Source organism: Rhinolophus sinicus, chromosome 4 (assembly GCF_057876585.1).
Source record: "Rhinolophus sinicus isolate RSI-liver-muscle chromosome 4, RSI-T2T, whole genome shotgun sequence".
Classification (NCBI taxonomy): Eukaryota; Metazoa; Chordata; class Mammalia; order Chiroptera; family Rhinolophidae; genus Rhinolophus; species Rhinolophus sinicus.
The window spans coordinates 59,306,549-59,326,741 of NC_142504.1; the positions used below are offsets into that span (position 1 = coordinate 59,306,549).

The 20,193-nt window shown below is 39.5% G+C and overlaps 1 protein-coding gene across 3 annotated transcripts in view; it reads left to right on the plus strand.

The window, feature by feature from the left end:
- The window catches only part of RPN1 (ribophorin I), a 51,697-nt gene that overhangs the window by 22,980 nt on the left and 8,524 nt on the right, over positions 1-20,193 (plus strand). For all 3 annotated transcript variants that reach the window (XM_019717189.3, XM_074340485.2, XM_019717188.3), the window contains 2 exons: positions 15,249-15,458; positions 16,469-16,661. In XM_019717189.3, coding sequence (XP_019572748.1) covers positions 15,249-15,458; positions 16,469-16,661 — 403 coding nt within the window. The remainder of the gene's footprint in view (positions 1-15,248; positions 15,459-16,468; positions 16,662-20,193) is intronic.

Here is a 20,193-nt window from a genome sequence, read left to right on the forward strand (position 1 = left end):
ATGGATAATAAAGCTGGCTGCTTTGCTGAGCCTGAGGGTTGGCCCTTAAAGGTAGAGGGAGCAGTTAAGGCTTAAAAAAGATTTTGTTATGAAAAATTTGAAACGTATGCAAAAGTATAGAGAATTGGATAATAAACTACTATACTCCCATCACTTAGATTCAGTGGTTATCAAGATATTAGCACACTTGCTTCAGCTATCCCTTTTTTCTGTATATTTTGCTATAATAATTTAAAGCAAATCTTAGAAATCATGTTATTTCACCCTGTCATCTCTAAAAAATACAGATATTTAAGATATTTATGATTTCTTTGAATCTCTTTGTGTCCAGAACATATGCTACTAAGGATGTATAGTCAAATTAATTTGTTCTAATGTCATTTGGAATAATTGTTCCTCTGTTCTCCTGCTCTCAACTGTCACTTTAACGTATTGTTAGGGCTGTTCATTTTGGGTTACTTTCAAGAATACTTTTATTGATTTAATTTTTTGAATATAAAAAAATGAATATTACACAGTCAAAATTATGTAACAAAGAATATTCAGAGAATTCTTCCACATTTCCCTTCCATCTGTTCTCTTTGGTGGGCATTTATATTAGTTTTAGATTATCTTTCTAATGGTTCTTTCTATAAGTACATGCAGATTTGTATTAAATGTATTCATATTTCCTCATTTCTCAAAAAGTAGTACCCTGTATATTCTGTGGTATGTGAGTTTAGGGGGAGCGACAGAGGTCCTCTCTGTCTTCTGGTGTAGTTGCAATGTAGTGCAGAGAGCCCTGGGACCATGTGCCTCAGTGGGGCTGCTGGGCTGCTCTCTGAGTTGTGTTTCCTCTAATTGCATGTTTATTTCTTTTTATTCCTTAAAATGTGCTCATATTGGGATAGAGGTTTGGTTCCCTCCTACCCAGGCTTTTAAAATTTGAAAGTTTTGAAATATATGGTGATGGAAGGAGAAGGACTCTTGGTGGTGAACACACAATGTGATATATAAATGATGTATTACAGAATTGTCCACCTGAAACCTATGTAACTTTACTAACAATTGTCACCCTGTTAAACCTAAAAAAAAAAAAAGAAAGTTTTAGATTTGGGGCTTTCCTTCATTTTAAGTTAATGAAATGCTCATGACAGACTTTGGCAAATACAGAGGAAAATTTTTGACATCAGTTTACATCTACTTTTGACATTTCAGCCCCTCAGTCATTTCTTTCTAAGGATAGGGGTTTTTTTGTTTTGTTTTTTAAATTTTATTGGGGAACATTGGGGAACAGTGTTTGTCCAGGGCCCATCAGCTCCAAGTCGTCCTTCAATTTAGTTGTGGACGGCGCAGCTCAACTCCAAGTCCACTTGCCATTTTCAATCTTTAGTTGCAGGGGGTGCAGCCCACCGTTCCATATGGGAATTGAATCGGCAAACTTGTTGAGAGCTTGCGCTCTAACCAACTAAGCCATCCGGCCACCCCTCTGGAAGCTCAGCAGCAGCTCGTTGTCTTCCATCTACTTGTGGAGGTGCAGCTTACTGGCCCATGTGGGAATTGAATCGGCAAGCCAGTTCAGAGTTCGCGCTCTAAGCAACTGAGCCATCCGGCCGCCCACGTAGGGGCTTTTTAGTGTAGCAATCATATTACATATAAAGCAATACTTTTGTCACTTAGAATATTTGCTAAATATTTTACATTACTGTTGTCAACCATTTTTAATGGCCATTTAAGATCCTATGATTTGATGTCCTGTTGTTTATTTGCCAAGTTTCCCATAGTTGGACAGTTAGCTTTTTTCTATTTAACAGTATAATGTTTATCTCTTTGCATATAACTTCATATATTTTCAGAATAGATTTTCTGAAGTAAGTTTTCTAATCAAAGTAAATGAACATTTTAAAATCTTCTACTGTGTATTGCCAAATCTTTTAAAAAAATATTTAGCCAATGGTTAATGGTACCACCAATATGAAACTGCCAGTTTCCTTATACCCTTGCCAGTATTGGTATTAAATGCTATCAGATATTATGAATGAAGATGAACCTTAAAAAAATCTAGCCATAGAGTGAATGAATAAGATAGAGCTGTAAGAATTAGCAAAATATACCTTATTATGTCCTTTTCATGGACTTTGTGGGAAGAAGGTTGTTTTTCTGGTGGTTCTGTCCTTTTAGAGTCTGTTTCAGTAGGGGTCTAGGTGTGTATTCATAGAAGGACACTTGAATTACTTAATGACCACAAAAATTTATTAATACTAACCTTAGTGGTAAAATTGGCAAAGAAGTGGTGGAATTGTCAAAGTGCCCTCTGAAGTTTTGTGGGACTCACTATGTAGAAATACAGAGCCAGAACTTCTGCACAGTTGAAGACCTAGTATTGCCACTTAGATTTATGACCTTGAACATGTCAGTGAAAACTGCTAGGCCTCAGGTTTTTTTATTTGTAAAATGGGGATAAGTAGTACTTTATTGTGTTGGGTTGAGAATTAAATGAGATAATGTGCTTATTTAGAGCTCATAAAAGAGTGTCTGACACATACATACATGTTCGCTCCATAGATATTAGTTTAAAAGTCTCTCTTCTGTGAATTTTTCCAGATAAGTTTTCTCCAGGTTAGAAAAATCCAGTAATGCTATGTATGACCCTCAATTATGAGTTTGTTTGCTAGCGCAATGGTTAGAGATTGTGTCTCTGTTAGATTTTTTTTATTAGCTGTGATATATGTGTGCGTATATATATATTATATATATGTATATATATATAATATATATATATTTCCTTGTCAGTTTTTATTTATTTACAATTTAAGATTTTATTTATTTTTAAACTAAAAATTATTTTTAAAAACAATTTTTAAAAAGTCATTGTAGAAATTTGGAAAATAATAACTGCAAGGAGAGAATTGACTGGGACTTCAGGTCAAAATGATGGAGTAGGTAAATGCTATGTTCACCTCCTTCTATAATCACATCAAAATTACAACTAAATTATATAACAACCACCCTTGAGAACCACCGGAAGACTAGCTGAACAGAACTCCTGCAACTAAGGATATAAAGAAGCCACATCCATACTGGTAGGGGCAGAGACACAAAATGGGCTGATCCGCACCCAGTGGTTAAGAATCGGGAAGGATAGCTCGACTGTGGAGGTCCCTCCTGAGGAGTGAAACATCCCAGCCCCACACGGCTCCCCAGCCTGGACCAGTGCCATAAAGAGGAGTCCCCACAACATCTGGCTGTGAAAGTCAGCAGAAATTCTGTCCAGATGAGATGGAGGGGTTCAGGAATCTCAGGTGTTCCTCTTAAAAGACCCTTGCATGGACTTACTTGTTGATAAACTCACTGGCTCTGAGCTGCAGTGCTGGGGCAGAAGCTCAGAAAGCTCCAGGGACATATAGAGAGGAACCAAATTGTCTGGCTTAGGGAAAGGACTGGAGGGACAGCTCTGGCCAGGACAGAAGTGCTGACAGGCACCATAGTTCCTTTGTTCAACTCTCCCTCCACCCAGCCTGCAGGTGCAGACAGGCACCAAATCTGAGTGGCCAGCAAACTCACCTCACCCTGGTGATTCCCTGAGGACGTGCCCCACACAACTTGTTCACAGGCCGGAACCTCTTTCAGCAGCTGTTACTTACAAGCGGCCAGCTTTGGCTTGCTCTGTGGACTTCCCTAAAAATCTCTGAAAGATCCACAACCCCTAAACAAATAATGGCTGGCCTTGGTGTGCCCTGTATCTCTTGCTAAGCAGCCCCCAGCCTGGCACTAGTGGCAGCCAGCCTGAGTTTGCAGCATAGCCTCTCCCAGGTACCACCAAGCCCAGCACAGGCAGCTACCAACTGCAGATGACTTTGTAGCTCCTACCAGGTGGCCAGGTCAGACACAGGCAGTGGCTGACCTGGGCCTGCACCAGAGCTCCTCCCAAAAGGCCACAGAACCAACACACCTATTAGCCAGCTTCAATCCACACCAGAGCACCAATTAGTTCCATAAACAACACACAACACGGTGGACTCAGCAGGAACCAGAGTTCCACTATAGTGAAACCCACTCCATAGGGTCAGTCCCTGCACAACAGATTACCTGCTGTAGTAACGACCAGTTCTCATAGACAGTCTGAGGATCAGTCCCACCCACTGATGTGCCAACAATAGTCAAGGCTCAACTATAACGGGGGCACATAAAACCCACATAAGAGACACCCCTGGAGCAACCCAGCTCAAGTGATAAGGCAGACTGTACCACTGGGCCTCACTGGACACCTACTATATAAGTCCACCCTGCCAAGACTGGGAGACATAGGACATCTAGCTAATACATAGAAATAAACACAGTGAGGCAGATAAAAATGAGACAAAGAAACGTTACAAATGAAAAAACAGGACAAAACTCAAAAAGAACTAAAGGAGATGGAAGCAAGTAATCTACGTTTCAAAACATTGGATATAGGAATGCTCAATGAACATATGGGGAGAATAGATGAAATCAGTGGGAACTTAAACAGGTAGAAACCATAAAAAAAGAACCATTGTGAAATGAGTACAATAACTGAATTGAAGAATACGTTAGATGGAACCAACAGCAGATTAGATGAATCAGAGGATGGGATCAGCGATTTGGAAGATAAAGTAGCGGAAAATACACAATCAGAAGAGGAGGAAAAAAATAATTTTAAAAAATGAGGATAGTTTACAGGACCTCTGGGACATCTAATGTACGAACACTCGTATCATAAGGGTGCCAGGAGACAGCAAGGTATTGAAAACCAATTTCATCAAATAATGACTGAAAACTTCCCTAACCTGGCAAAAGAAATACTCGTAGACACACAAGTCCAGCAAGTGCGGAGAGTCTCAAACAAGGTGAAGCCAGTGAGGCCCATGCCAAGACACATCATAATCAAAATGCCACAGGTTAAAGGCAAAGAAAGAATCTAAAAAGCAACAGAAGAAAAGCAGTTAGTTACTTATAAGGGAGCTCCCATAAGACTGTCAGCTGATTTCTCAACAGATGGTATCAATGAAGTAGTCGAAGCGATAAAAAGCAAGTACCTACAACCAAGATTACCCAGCAAGGCTCTTGTTTAGAATCAAAGGACAGATAAAGAGCTTCCCAGACAAGAAGTTAAAGGAGTTCATCACCACCAAATCAGGATTACAAGAAATGTTAGAGGAATTTCTTTTTTTTCTTTGGTTTATAAAAATTTATTTAAATTGAAAGTTGATCTATCCATGAGCATCCATCCAGCTGCCTCTCAACAGGTCAGCTGCATGAGGGATTTCTTTAGATGAAAAATAAAGATAAAAATATGAATAATAAAATGGCAATAACTACACCTCTGTCAACAGTTACTTTATTTTTCTTTTTTAATTTTTTTATTTTTTTAAATGAGACCGGGTCTTATATTACTTTTGTTTGTTTGTTTGTTTGTTTTGTTTGTTTTTAATTGGGGAAGGGGAACAGGACTTTATTGGGGAACAGTGTGTACTTCAGGACTTTTTTCCAAGTCAAGTTCTTTCAATCTTAGTTGTGGAGGGTTCTGTTCAGCTTCAAGTTGTTGTCCTTTCAGTCTTAGCTGTGGAGGGCGCAGCTCAGCTCCAGGTCCAGTTGCCGTTTTCTAGTTGCAGGGGGCACAGCCCACCATCCCTTGCGGGAGTCGAACCGGCAACCTTGTGGTTGAGAGGACATGCTCCAACCAACTGAGCCATTCGGGAGCTCAGCGGCAGCTCAGCTCAAGGTGCCGTGTTCAGTTTTTTAGTTGCAGGGGGTGCTGCCCACCATCCCTTGCGGGAGTCGAGGAATTGAACTGGCAACCTTGTGGTTGAGAGCCTGCGCTCTAACCAACAACTGAGCCATCTGGGAGGCAGCTCAGCTCAAGGTGCCGTGTTCAATCTTAGTTGCAGGGGGCAGAGCCCATCATCCCTTGCGGGACTCGAGGAACTGAACTGGCAACCTTGTGGTTGAGAGCCCACTGGCCCATGTGGGAATCGAACCGGCAGCCTTCGGAGTTAGGAGCACGGAGCTCTAACCGCCTGAGCCACCGGGCTGGCCCCAACAGTTACTTTAAATGTAAATGGATTAAATGCTCCAATCAAAAGATATCAGGGTGGCTTAATGGATAAGAAAACAAGAATGATACATATACTGCCTACTTGAGACCCACTTGAGATCAAAAGACACAGAAACAAAGTAAAGGGATGGAAAAAGATATTTCATGCAAATGGAAATGAGAAAAGGCTTGGGTTAGCAATACTTACATTGGACAACATAGACTTTTAAAAAGTAAAGGCTATAACAGGAAAATAAAGATAAAGGGATCATCTAACAAGCAGCTATAACTCTTGTAAACATTTATGCACCCAATATAAGAACACCCAAATATATAAAGCAAATATTCATGATATAAAGGGCGAGATTGGCAGTAATACAGTCATAGTAGGGGACTTAGCAGCCCATTGACATCAATTGATAAATCATCCAGGCAGAAAACAAGGAAACAGCAGCCTTAAGCGACACATTATACCAGATGGATTTAACTAAAAATTTTAGAACATTTCACACCAAAGAAGCAGGATTCTTTTCAAGTGCACATGGAATATTTTTCAGGATAGAACACGTTAGGCCACAGAACAAGTCTCAGTAAATTTAAGACGATCAAAATCATACCAAGCATTTTCTCCAGTTACAGTGGTATGAAACTAGAAATCAATTACAAGAAGAAAACTGGAAAGCACAAACACATAGAACTTAAATAGCATACTACTAAACAATGAGTTAAAGAGATCAAGGAAGAACTAAAAAGAAACCTTGAAATAAATGATAATGAAAACACAAGTCTATGGGATACAGCCAAAGCAGTTCTAAGAGGGAAATGCATAGCAGTACAGGCCTGACTCAAAAAACAAGAAAAATGTCAAACAATTTTACCTAAAGGAGCTAGAAAAAGAGAAAAAGATCAGAGTAAGTAAAAGGAGGGAAATAGTAAAGATCAGAGCGAAAGGAAATAAAATAGAACCTAATAAAAGAGTACAGTACCGTGTTTCCCTGAAAATAAGACCTACCCGGACAATCAGCTCTAATGTGCGCCTTTTGGAGCAAAAATTAATGTAAGACCCAGTCTTATAGTATAATAGGCCTAGTCTTATGTTGTAAGACCGGGTCTTATTTTAATTTTTGCTCCAAAAGGTGCGCATTAGAGCTGAGGTGAGGTGACAACTGATAGAATACAAAGGATTATAAGAAAATACCATGGACAGTTACGTGGCAACAACTTGAACAATCTGGAAGAAATGGATAAATTCCTAGGAACAAAATCTTTCAATTGAATTAAGAAACAAAGTCTGAACAGACTAATAACTACTAACGGAATTGAATCAGTAATCAAAAAACTCCCAACAAACAAAAGCCTTGGACTGGATGGCTTCACAGGTGAATTTTACCAAACATTCAAAGAAGAATTAACACCTGTCCTTCTCAAACTATTTAAAAAAACTCAGGAGGGAAGGCTCCCAAGCTCATTTTATGAAGCCAGTATTATCCTGATTCCAAAACGAGACAAAGACACTATGAAAAAAAATTATAGGCCAATATCCCTGATGAATATAGATGCAAAAATCTTCTGCCAAATATTACAGACTAAATTCAGCAATACGTTAAAAAGATAACACCGTGATCAGGTGGGATTTATTCCTGGGATGGAAGGTTGGTTCAGTATTTTCAAATTAATTAACGAGATACACCACATAAAATAAAGGATAGAAATCATATGATTGTATCAATTAGATGCAGAAAAAGCATTTGACAAAATGCTACATCCATTTATGATAAAAACAAGAAAGTGGGATTAGAGGGAATCTACCTCAACATAATAAAGGCCGCATATGATAAACCCATAGCTAACATAGTCAGTGGTGAAAAACCAAAAGCGGTTTCCTTAAGATCAGGAAGAAGAGAATGATGTCCACTTTCACCACTTCTATTCAGCATAATATTGGAAGTCTTGGTAGAGCAATTAGACAAGGTAAAGCAATAAAAAGCCTTCCATGCCTTCAGGAACTTGTCTGGTCTCTAGTGGAGGGATGGCAGCTTGGGAGGCCCAGGGACATGCAGAGAAGGACTGAGTTGTATGGGTTTGGGGGCAGGAGGTAGAGGGACAGGAGCCATTGTTGTCCTTGTGTGAAGCCAGACATGTGTGGCCTACAGGAGGGCACCATCTTTTCAATGTTAAGCCCTTCCCTAAAGGACCAAGTCTGGGACTTCATTGGACTGGTGGAATCCACATGTGTGCACTGCCTTGGTGACACCCTGGGTAAACCCCCTACACAGCTGGTGCTATGTCGCTCGGGACACACTTGACTGCTGGGCTGCTGGCCCTGCTCCACAGGCTGTGGAAGCCATTTTGCAGTGGCAGCTGGCTGATGGCAGCTCGGGAAACACTTACTGATGGGTAGTAACGCAAGACCTGTGCTTCAGTGTCTCTTGGACAGCTCTCGGGAACCTAGGGGCTGGACATGATGTTCTCAGGGCTTTTTTTGTGGGGTCATGGGCCCAGCACTATTGCATTGACTTTGTAGAAAGCACTGACCACTCCCCTTAGCTCCCTAGATCCTTGACCCACCTAGAGCTGCATAGCCAGGGGCACTCTATGCAACTGGGTGGCTGGCCTTGTCCGTGGAGGCCTTTTGCAGCAGCAGAGGGTCCATGACAACCTGGGCAGATTTTGGTGGGCAGTGACCCAAAACCTGTACTTCATTTGAGCTGCTCTTGGGGATTTGCCAGCATGAGGCATGCGGTGACTGGCTGCTATGTTCTCAGGGTGCTGTGTGAAGTGGTCACAGACTGCGCACTGGCGAAAGAACTGAATCCGCGTTCACTTTGTAAAAACCACCGGCTACATCTCGTGACTCCTTGGGCCTCTGCCCCACCCAGCTAGTGCTGCATCGTTGAGGTCACTCTCAACACTCGGTAAACCAGCCTGGCCCATGCACCTAGGGAGGCATTTTCAACGACTGGGCCTTATCGGCAGCCCATGGGTGGCAACAGGCCTAGGGGACCATAGGCCTTTTGCTAAGCTACCTCAGGCCCAATACTGCTGGCAGCTGGCCTTTGTTCATAGTGAGGCCACCTTGACATTCCTCAAGGTCTAGCATAGGCAGCAGCCAACAACATATAGCTTTGTGGCTCCTATCAGGTAGCCGCATGCCTATCACAGGCAAGGCTGAAGTTGGGCTGCACAGGAGCATCTCCCAAAAGACACTAGAAACAACACACCCAGAGGTCAGCTTTAGACTACACCAGAGCACTACCTGGTTAGTCCCATAAGCAGCACCCCCAAAGGACAGGGGTCTCAACAGGCACAAGCGCCCACCGAGGCAAATCCTACTCTGAGGGGGTCAGCCTCCATACAGCATCTCATAACACTGTGGGCATAGCCAATCCTCACAGTCAGCCAGCCTGGGACTCAGTTCCCATCTCCTGATGCACCAAGAGCAGTGAAAGCTCAGCTAAAACAGAAGAATACACAAAACACACTCAAGGGACACTCCTGGAACACATGCATAGATGATAGGGAGACTGCTCCCTTGGATCACACCGGACACATACTACATAAGGCCACTTGGCAAAGACTGAGAGACATAGGAGATCTACCTGATACATAAAAGCAAACACAAAGAGGCAGCCAGAATGAGGAAACAAGGAAATATGTCCCAAATAAAAGGAGAAACCTGCAGAAATAGAATTAAATGAAATGGAGGCAACCGACCTACCAGAGACAATTTAAAATAGTGGTTATAAGAATGCTTAAGGAACTTGGCGAGAATTTCAACAGAGATACTAAGTATAAAGAAGGACATAGAAACCATAAAAAAGAACCAGTCAGAAATAAAGAATACAATAACTAAAATACAGTACACTAGAAGGAATCAACAGCAGATGAGATGAAGCAGAGAATCAAATCAGCGATTTAAAAGACAAGGTAGCAGAAAACACCCAATCAGAACAAAAAGAAAACATAATAAAAACAATGGTGATAGTTTAAGGAACCTGTTGAATATCAAGCGTAACAACATTCACATCATAGGAGTACTAGAAGAAGAGACGGAGCAAGGGATCAAGAACCTATTTGAAGAAATAATGAATGAAACCTTTCCTAACCTGGTGAAGAAATAGACATACAAGCCCAGGAAGTGCAGAGTCCCAAACAGATTGAGCCCACACCAAAACACATCATAATGAAAAAGCTAAGGTTAAAAACAAGGAGAGTATTCTAAAAGCAGCAAGAGAAAGACAACTACCCTGTTTACCCCAAAATGAGACCTAGCTGGACAGTCATCTCTAATGTGTCTTTTGGAGCAAAAATTAACGTAAGACGCAGTATTATATTATACCTTGTCTTACAGTAAGATAAGACTTGGTCTCATATTAATTTTTGCTCCAAAAGACGCATTAGAGCTGATTGTCCGGCTACGTCTTTTTCTGGGGGAAACACTGTAGTTACAAGGGATCTCCCCTAAGACTATTAGTGGATTTCTCAAACTTTGTAGGCCAGAGGCAGTGGCAGGAAATACTCAAAGTAATGAAAAACAAGGGCTTACAACCCAAACTACTCTACCCAGCAAGGCTGTCATTCAAAATTGAAGGAGAGAGAAAGTTTCCCAGAGAAGAAAAAGCTGTAGGAATTCATTATCACACTTTAATCGGAAGAAAGAAAACAAATGAAGATCAAAATTGTGGATAACATAATTATATATCTATCAATAATAACTTTAAATGTAAATGGATTCAGTGTTCCAATCAAAAGACATCTGATGGCTGAGTGGATAAGAAAACAAGACCCATGCATATGATGTGTACAAGAGAGCCACCTCAGACTGAAAGACACAGAGACAGAAAGTAAAGGTATGGAAAAAGGTATTTCACACAAATGGAAATGAGAAAAAAGTTGGGGTAATAATACTTATATCAGACAAAATACTTTAAAATGAAGACTATTATCTTCATTTTAAATGGCAATAAAGTGAACAGTCCATGAGGATGTCACCCTAGTAAATATTTATGTACCCAGCATAGGAGCACCCAAATATACTATAAAGCAAGTATTGCATGACATAAAGGCAGCAATCAACATTTAATAATCATGGTAGGGGACTATAACACACCATTGACATCAATGGACAGAGCTTACAGGCAGAAAATCAACACAGAAACAGCGGCTCTAAATGACACACTAGACTAGATGGATTTTTTAAAAGATTTTTATTAAAAATATACCTAACATACAATATTAATTTCAGGGGTACACCATAGTTATTCAACGTTTATATACCTAGAGAAGTAATCACCATGATAAGTCCAGCAGCCATCTCACACCATACTAGGCTATCACAATATTATTGACTGTATTCCGCATGCTGTACATGACATCCCCATGACTGACTTGTTTTATACCTGGAAATATAAATAGAATCAGCACAATCCCTATCAAAATACCATTTTTCACAGAACTAGAACAAATAATCCTAAAATTTATATGGAATCATAAAAGACCCCGAATAGCCACGGCAAACCTGAGAAGTATGAGTAAGAGCAAAGTGGGGGGTATCATGCTACCTGATACCGAATTATACTACAAGATTGTAGTAATCAGAATAGCATGATATTGGCATAAAAGCAGACACAGATCAGTGGGACAGAATAGAGAGCCCAAAAATAAATCCATGCCTATATGGTCGTTTAATCTATAATAAAGGAAGCAAGAATTTACATTGGCATAAAGACAGTCGACTCAATAAATGATGCTGGGAAAATTGTACAGATACATGCAAAAAATTAAACCTGAATCACCTTATGCCATATACAACAATAAACTCATAGTGGATTGAAGACTTAAATGTAAGACCAGAAACCATAAAACTCCTGGAAGAAATTTAGAAGTAAACTCACGGGCATTACTCTTAGTAATATTTTTGCTGATATATCTCCTCGGGCAAGAGCAACGAAAGAAAAAAATAAACAAATGAGACTACATCAAACTAAAAGTTTTTGTATAGCAAAAACCATCAACAAAACAAAAAGACTGAATGGGAGAAATTATTTGCCAATGATATATCTGATTAGGGGTTAATACCCAAAATTTATTTATTTATTATTTTTTTTTTTTTTTTAAGATTTTATTGGAAAGGGAACAGGACTTTATTGGGGAACAGTGTGTACTTCCAGGACTTTTTTCCAAGTCAAGTTGTTGTCCTTTCAGTCTTAGTTGTGGAGGGTGCTGTTCAGCTTCAAGTTGTTGTCCTTTGAGTCTTAGTTGTGGAGGGTGCAGCTCAGCTCCAGGTCCAGTTGCCGTTGCTAGTTGCAGGGGGCGCAGCCCACCATCCCTTGCGGGAGTCGAACCTGCAACCTTTTGGTTGAGAGCCCGCACTCCAACCAACTGAGCCATCCGGGAGGTCAGCGGCAGCTCAGCTCAAGGTGCCGTGTTCAATTTTAGTTACAGGGGGCGCTGCCCACCATCCCTTGTAGGAGTTGAGGAATCAAACTGGCAACCTTGTCATTGAGAGGACGCCCTCCAACCAGCTGAGCCATATGGGAGGCAGCTCAGCTCAAGGTGCCGTGTTCAATCTTAGTTGCAGGGGGCAGAGCCCACCATCCCTTGTGGGACTTGAGGAATTGAACTGGCATCCTTGTGGTTGAGAGCCCACTGGCCCATGTGGAAATCGAACCGGCAGCCTTCAGAGAGGAGCATGGAGCTCTAACCGTGTGAGCCACTAGGCCGGCCCCCCCAAAATTTATTTTTAAAATAAAACCTCATACAATTGAACACCGAAAAATAATCCAATTAAAAAATGGGCAGAGGGCCTGAATAGACATTTCTCCATAAGGACATACAGATGGCCAATAGACATATGAAAAGATGCTCGATGTCACTGATCATCAGATAAATGCAAATAAAAACCACTGTGAGGTACCATCTCACGCCTGTCAGAATGGCTATCAATAAATGAATAACAAGTGTTGGTGAACACGTGGAGAAAAGGAAGCTCTTGTGCACTATTGGTGGGATTGCAAATTGGTGCAGCCACTATGCAAAACAGTATGGAGGTTCCTCAAGAAATTAAAAATAGAACTACTGTATGATCCAGCTATTCCACTCCTGGGTATTTATCCAAAGAAATCCAAAACACTAATTCAAAAAAATATATGCGCCCCTATGTTTACTGCAGTGCCATTCACAATAACCAAGATATGAAAACCACCGAAATGCCCATTAGTAGATGACTGGATAAAGAAACTGGTACATTTCTACAATGTAGTATTGCTCAGCCATAAAAAAGAATGAAATCTTACCATCTGCAACAACATTGATGGACCTAAAGGGTATTATTATGCTCAGTGAAATAAGTCAGATTGAAAAAGACAAATACCATATGATCTCACTTACATGTGGAATCTAAAGAACAGAATAAATGCACAAAGAAAACAAATAGTCATAGGTACAGAGAAGAAACTGATATTTACTGGATGGGTGGGAGGATTGGGGCGTGGGTAAAGAAGGTGAAGGGATTAAGAGGTACAAATTGACAGTTACAAAATAGTCACAGGGATGTAAAATTCATTGTAGGGAATATAGTCAATAATATAGTAATAACTATGTATGGTTTCAGGTGGGTACTAGAGTTACCAGGGAATGACTTCACAAGTTACAGGTATTAATGTTGAATCACTATGCTGTATCTCTGAAACTAATATAATATTGAATGTTTACTGTAATTGAAAAGTTGAAAAAAAATTAAAAAATTATACAGAGAAAGTATAATTTCTCTGCTTCCCATCTGTTGTGAGATTCTCATGTATTGCATTTCACATTCTTTTTTTTTCTTCACATAGTTGCTATAAGGTAATAAGTGGAATGTAGACGGTTTTGTTTTTAAAACAAATGATATTTATGTTGGAACCTAAAACCGTTTTATATATCCTATTTTTCTAATATGAATATTTTAATATAGCATTAAAAAGTCTTAGTATCATTTTAAAATGTGGCAGCTCTTTTTCGTGGCACCTCAGAGGCAGTCATCAGCTTCAGGATGAAGCTGAACATCTCTTTCCCAGCTACGGATTGCCAGAAACTCACTGAAGTGGATGACGAATGCAAACTTCATACATTTTATGAGAAGTGTATGGCCACAGAAGTTGCTGCTGATGCTCTGGGTGAAGAATGGAAGGGTTATATGGCTTGAATCAGTGGTGGGAGTGACAAGGTTTCCCCATGAAGCAGGATGTCCTGACCCATGGCCGTGTCTGCCTGCTCCTGAGTAAGGGGCAATTCCTTTCTAGAGCAAAGAAAGTGCAAATCTGTTCAGGGTTGCATTGTGGATGCCCATCTGAGTGTTGTCAACTTGGTCATTTTAAAAAAGAGGGAGAAAGATATTACCGGTCTCACTGATTTTATGGTGGCTCATCACCGGGGGCCCAAAGAGCTAGCAGAATCTGCAAATTTTTCAGTATCTCTAAGGATGATGTCCACCTATATGTTGTGAGAAAGCCCCTAAAAAAAGAAGGTAAGAAACTTAGGACCAAAGCACCCAAGATTCAGCTTCTTGTTACTTCATGCGTCCTGCAACATAAACATTGGCATATTGCTCTGAAGAAATAGTATACTAAGAAAAATAAGAGGCTCCAGAATATACTAAACTTTTGGCCAAGAGAATGAAGGAGGCCAAAGAAAAACGCCAGGAACAGATTGCTAAGAGACTCAGGCTGTCCTCTCTGAGAGCTTCTACCTCTAAGTCAATCCAATCAAAAATGAGCTTTTCTAAGAGTAACATAAGATCAGACAGCAAAAATAAATTAAGTAAGTAAGTGGCATACATTTGATACATCATAATTGAACTATTCTGTTGCTGGTGTATAGATTGTCTCCAATCAGTTTGATTTAAACTTTTTCTTTTTGTTTTTTTATTGCATTCATAGAATGTTATTTTCATTTGTGAAACATTCTAAATGCAGACTAACGCAGATTTAGTATAACATACATAATCTAGATTTATACAATTTTGGTAGGTTTCTTTTTTCTTTTTTTTTTCTTTAATTAAATTTATTGGGGTGACAATTGTTAGTAAAATTACATAGATTTCAGGTGTACAATTCTGTATTACATCATCTATAAATCCCATCGTGTGTTCATCACCCAGAGTCAGTTCTCCTTCCATCACCATATATTTGATCCCCCTTACCTTTAACTACTTACTTGTTTCGTTCTTCTGCAGGATCCCTTTAAAGTTCATTATGAGAACAACAGCCCTTTCCTGACTATCACCAGCATGACCCGAGTAATCGAGGTCTCTCATTGGGGTAATATTGCTGTGGAAGAAAATGTGGACTTGAAGCATACAGGGGCCGTGCTTAAGGGTCCTTTTTCACGCTATGATTACCAGAGACAGCCAGATAGTGGTATTTCCTCTATCCGTTCTTTTAAGGTATGACGTGTTCAACTTGGATGTTGGGAGAAACTGACATTATCGTATCTGCCCTTTTGCTTTTTGAAAGTAGGTAACTGGATAGTTGTATAAGATTAATGTTCAAGTAGTTGACTGACAGTGTTAGAACAGAATCTTAAAAAAAAAAAAAAGGCCCTCATTTATATAACTAGGCCTGCTTTTTAAAGAAAATTTGAGTAATAGAAAAAGGGAAAACATAATATCACCCCTTAGACACTACCGTGTTTCCCCAAAAATAAGACCTAGCCGGACCATCATCTCTAATGCGTCTTTTGGAGCAAAATTAATCTAATATAATACAATATAAGACCCGATCTTATATTAATTTTTGCTCTAAAAGACGCATTAGAGTTGATGGTCCGGCTAGGTCTTATTTTCCGGGAAACGCTATTATTGCTGTCATATTTATATTTTTATACTGTTTTTAAAAAACGTTTGATCATACGTATTTCATATACAGTTTTATATTATTTGTCTTATAAATAAAATCTTAGTAACATTTTTATGTACTTACATGTTACAGAAGGGCTCACTGTGAACAAGGTATTACATTTTCTCCCCAATTATCAAAATATGCTTTCAGATTTGGAAAATACCTAAAGATTAAGTAGAGAAACCCCTTCTATAACCCTGCCTACTGTCTAGTAATTTGACATAATTTCTTCCATGTTTGGTTTCCCTTTCCGTAAAATAAAGTGCAGATTGTTTTTACCTTTGTTCTGTCTTTAGTATTTGCAAAGGTATTTGTAATTTTCTTTATTATTTACCATGTAGAAAAATTTGGCTACTTGCCAACCTTGATTGAAAAGTAGATTCAACATCTGGACATTTTGAAGTCTTGGGGGGAAAGTTAGACTTTTTTTAGGTTGTTTACAGTTTGAGGACTATTTTAATTGAGCAGTACATAGTACAATGCAGATTTTGGTGCAGTGTCTTTTCTGTATTTAAGATCACTTTTTTCTGAAGAAAGTATGTCCACTTGCTTGCAGACCATCCTTCCTGCTGCTGCCCAGGATGTTTATTACCGGGATGAGATTGGCAATGTGTCCACCAGCCACCTTCTTATTTTGGATGACTCCGTAGAGATGGAAATCCGACCTCGCTTCCCTCTTTTTGGAGGGTGGAAGACCCATTACATCGTTGGCTACAATCTCCCAAGCTATGAGTACCTCTATAATTTGGGTCAGTCTTAATAGTAAGCAAGTAGAAAAGGGAGAGATCCTTTTTTTCTTTAATTTCCTGCAGTTTTTATTGTTGTTTTTTAAATTTTATTAGGGAATATTGGGGAACAGTGTGTTCCTCCAGGGCCCATCAGCTCCAAGTCCTTGTCCTTCAATCTAGTTGTGGAGGGCACAGCTCAGCTCCAAGTCCAGTTACCATTTTCAATCTTTAGTTGCAGAGTGCGCAACCTACCATCCCATGTGGGAATCGAACTGGTAGACTTGGTGAGAGCTTGCGCTCTAACCAGCTGAGCCATCTGGCCGTCCCTCCAGCAGCTCAGCTCACTGGCCCATCTGGGAATCAACTGGCAGCCCTGTTAAGAGTTCGCGCTCTAACCAACTGAACCATCTGGCCGCCTCTGTTACATTTTCTTCAAGTCTTCCTTTTTAAATACAAAACAATATAGAAAACCACACAAAACAGACACATATAGCTCAATAAATTATTGTAAGAGGAACACCTGGCTACCACTACGCAGGTCAAGAAATTGAACTTTGCTAGCCATTCAAAAGGTCCTCCATGTACCTCTTTATTCCTCAACAATAGTCATCACCATCTTGGTTTTCAGTAAACACTTTCTTGAATTTCTTCATACTTTTATCACCCAACGGTATATCTCTAGATACTCTAAATAGTTTTGCCCTTTTCAAAAAATTTGGTTTGTCTTACCAGTCTATTAATCCATAGTTTCCTCCTCTATCTGTTTTCCTTATAATCTATCTGTTGAAGAACTTGAGCCCACTTGTAGTGTAACCTGCAGTCTGGGTTTTGATGACTGCTTACTCAGTGTAATTCAGCATATTCCTGTCTTCCATATTTCTTTTCAAATTGACAGCTGTCCCTGGATGTTTGATCAGACTCAGGTTTGATCCTTCTGGCAAGACTCAGGTGATGATGTGTTTCATTAAAAGGCATATAGTTAAGTAGTGCGTGGTGTCTCCTTTTGTGATGCTCAGTGCCTAGGTTCTAGTACTTTACTGGGGACTGCAAATTGCTGATCTAATTCTAGCATTTCTTTTCCATTTATTAGGTGGAATTTATAAGGAGACACTTCTCCTTATCTACTCTTAGGTTTCCCAGTATTGCAATTCACATAGGATAGGCAGAATAAATACTTGATTCTTTTTCTTTTATTTACTAGATGACTAATTAGGTTTTTTAAAAGAATCATTATGTACTTACAGTTCTAAACATTTTATGGGTTTTATTCCTTTGCAGTGGTTATCCTCATTGGTGTTCAGGTTCTCCCATCTTTAGCCACCGGGCACCTCTTCAGGTTAAGTTCCTGAACCATCATCACATGACGCTACTAGTCGGTTAGCTTCCTTGCTGTCTTATAAAAAGGCATTCCTGGTTCAAACTTATATATTTTCTGTCCCAGACCTGGAATCAGCCATTTCTCTCCGATCCACTAGTTTCTTTTGGAAAAAGGTGTTTGAAGACCACAATCTGAGAACTGGGAATGCTTATTGCTCTTAGGTGGGTCAATTTCTAGGCCTTTTTAGTTAACAGAGCTAGAGGTGTGTATGTTAAAAATTTTGAATTCATGCAGTTACTTATCGTATGACCTATAGAGATTTGCTTTTATATTTTATCTGTCTAATTCCATGTTGAGAATCCTGGTTCTGAAGGACACAGGAAAACATAATTAGAATAATTCTGTTATTATAATAGTCATTTGTCTTATCCCACACCTAATACATCACAGACTCATTAAAAATGGTCATATTACCACTTCTAATATGATTACTGAAAAGAGTTAATTTTTTTTTGCATAATTCCTTTCTCCATTCTACTCCATTTTTTAGTGTGCTATATGTATCTTGTAAGAAAAAATAGTCGTTACATAGTATACTTTCTTAGTCTTAGTTCTGCAGGTAACAGTGTATGTAATAATCACCATCAATCTTTATGCTGATTGATACCTCTAGTCTTTTTGATGATCTGAAACTCATTCTCTAGTAGATGCTCTAGGAAGGGCTTGGGATGAGTTCTTACACATGTTTTGAGAATAGGTTGTGCCTTCTGTGCTTCTAACTCACTTTTGCTTAAAATCTTTGGCTTACATGTCTTGAATATCTTAAATATAGTACTACTTTTTTTATTTTTTATGTTTTTGCCATAAAGTGTACCTGTCAAAATCTGATGATAACTTGTTTTCCCCTTATAAGTCACTTGCTCTTTATCTAGATGCTAAAGAGTTTTGTTTTTTCTCCCTAATCTGCCATCTTCAAGAATTCTTTCTTTAAAGTCTAACACTTTTACTAGACCATGCCTTGGCAGTGATGGCCATTTTTGGGGATGCATTATCCTTTTTCAACTTAGTTTCAGACCTTTTTGAACATTTCCTCCAGTGGGGACTCTTATTATTTCCATGTTGAATCTTTGCCTGTCTTCAGTATTTGAAACTTTTTCTTGAATCTTGTCTTCATTTAAAACTTTTCTTTTTTTAGATTTTTTTTTTTATTGGGGTACTTCCAGGACTTTTTTTTTTCCAGGTCAAGTTGTTGTCTTTTCAATCTTAGTTGTGGAGGGTGCCATTCAGCTTCAAGTTGTCCTTTCAGTCTTAGTTGTGGAGGGCGCAGCTCAGCTCAAGGTGCCGTGTTCAATTTCAGTTGCAGGGGGCGCTGCCCACCATCCCTTGCGGGTGTCGGGGAATTGAACTGGCAACCTTTGTGGTTGAGAGGATGCGCTCCAACCAGCTGAGCCATCGGGAGTTCAGCAGCAGCTCAGCTCAAGGTGCTGTGTTCAATGTTAGTTGCAGGGGCCGCTGCCCACCATCCCTTGTGGGACTCGAGGAATTGAACTGGCGTTGTTGTGGTTGAGAGCCCACTGGCCCATGTGGGAATCGAACCGGCAGCCTTCAGAGTTAGGAGCATGGAGCTCTAACCGCTTGAGCCGCTTGAGCCACCAGGCCTGCCCCAAAACTTTTCTTCTTTTTATCATAAGTCATTATCTCTTTATTCACTCACATTGTTTCTAGCTTAGGCTTCATTTTTAAAACAATTTTCTCTATTATTTCTAAATTTTTCCTGAGCTCTGTCACTTTTCCGAATTTCTATAATTTTGGTTTATATTGTTTTTTTATGACTTGTGTCATTTTCATAGTATCTTTTGCTTGTTTTCCAATAGTAGGAACATTTCTGGTTGGTTTTATGGGCATGTCTTCTGGCATACTTTCATTTTTCTCTAGGAATGTTCTCCTTTTTTGAAACCTTAAAAAATTATTTTTAATTATAGTTGACATAGTAAATATTTTTGGTTTGTTGTTATTTATTTATTAAAGGAGGGCGCAGCTCACAGTGGCCCATGTGCAGATCGAACCGGCAACCTTGGTGTTATCAGCACCACTAACCAACTGAGATAACCAGCCACCCCAGTAAATATTTTTAATATAACTTATTCTGAAAGTGAGAGGGTGTCTTGTACTTTTCTGTTGCTCATTTTTAATGTGAACTTTCGGGAGGAGGTATGGTAACTGCCCAATTCTCTC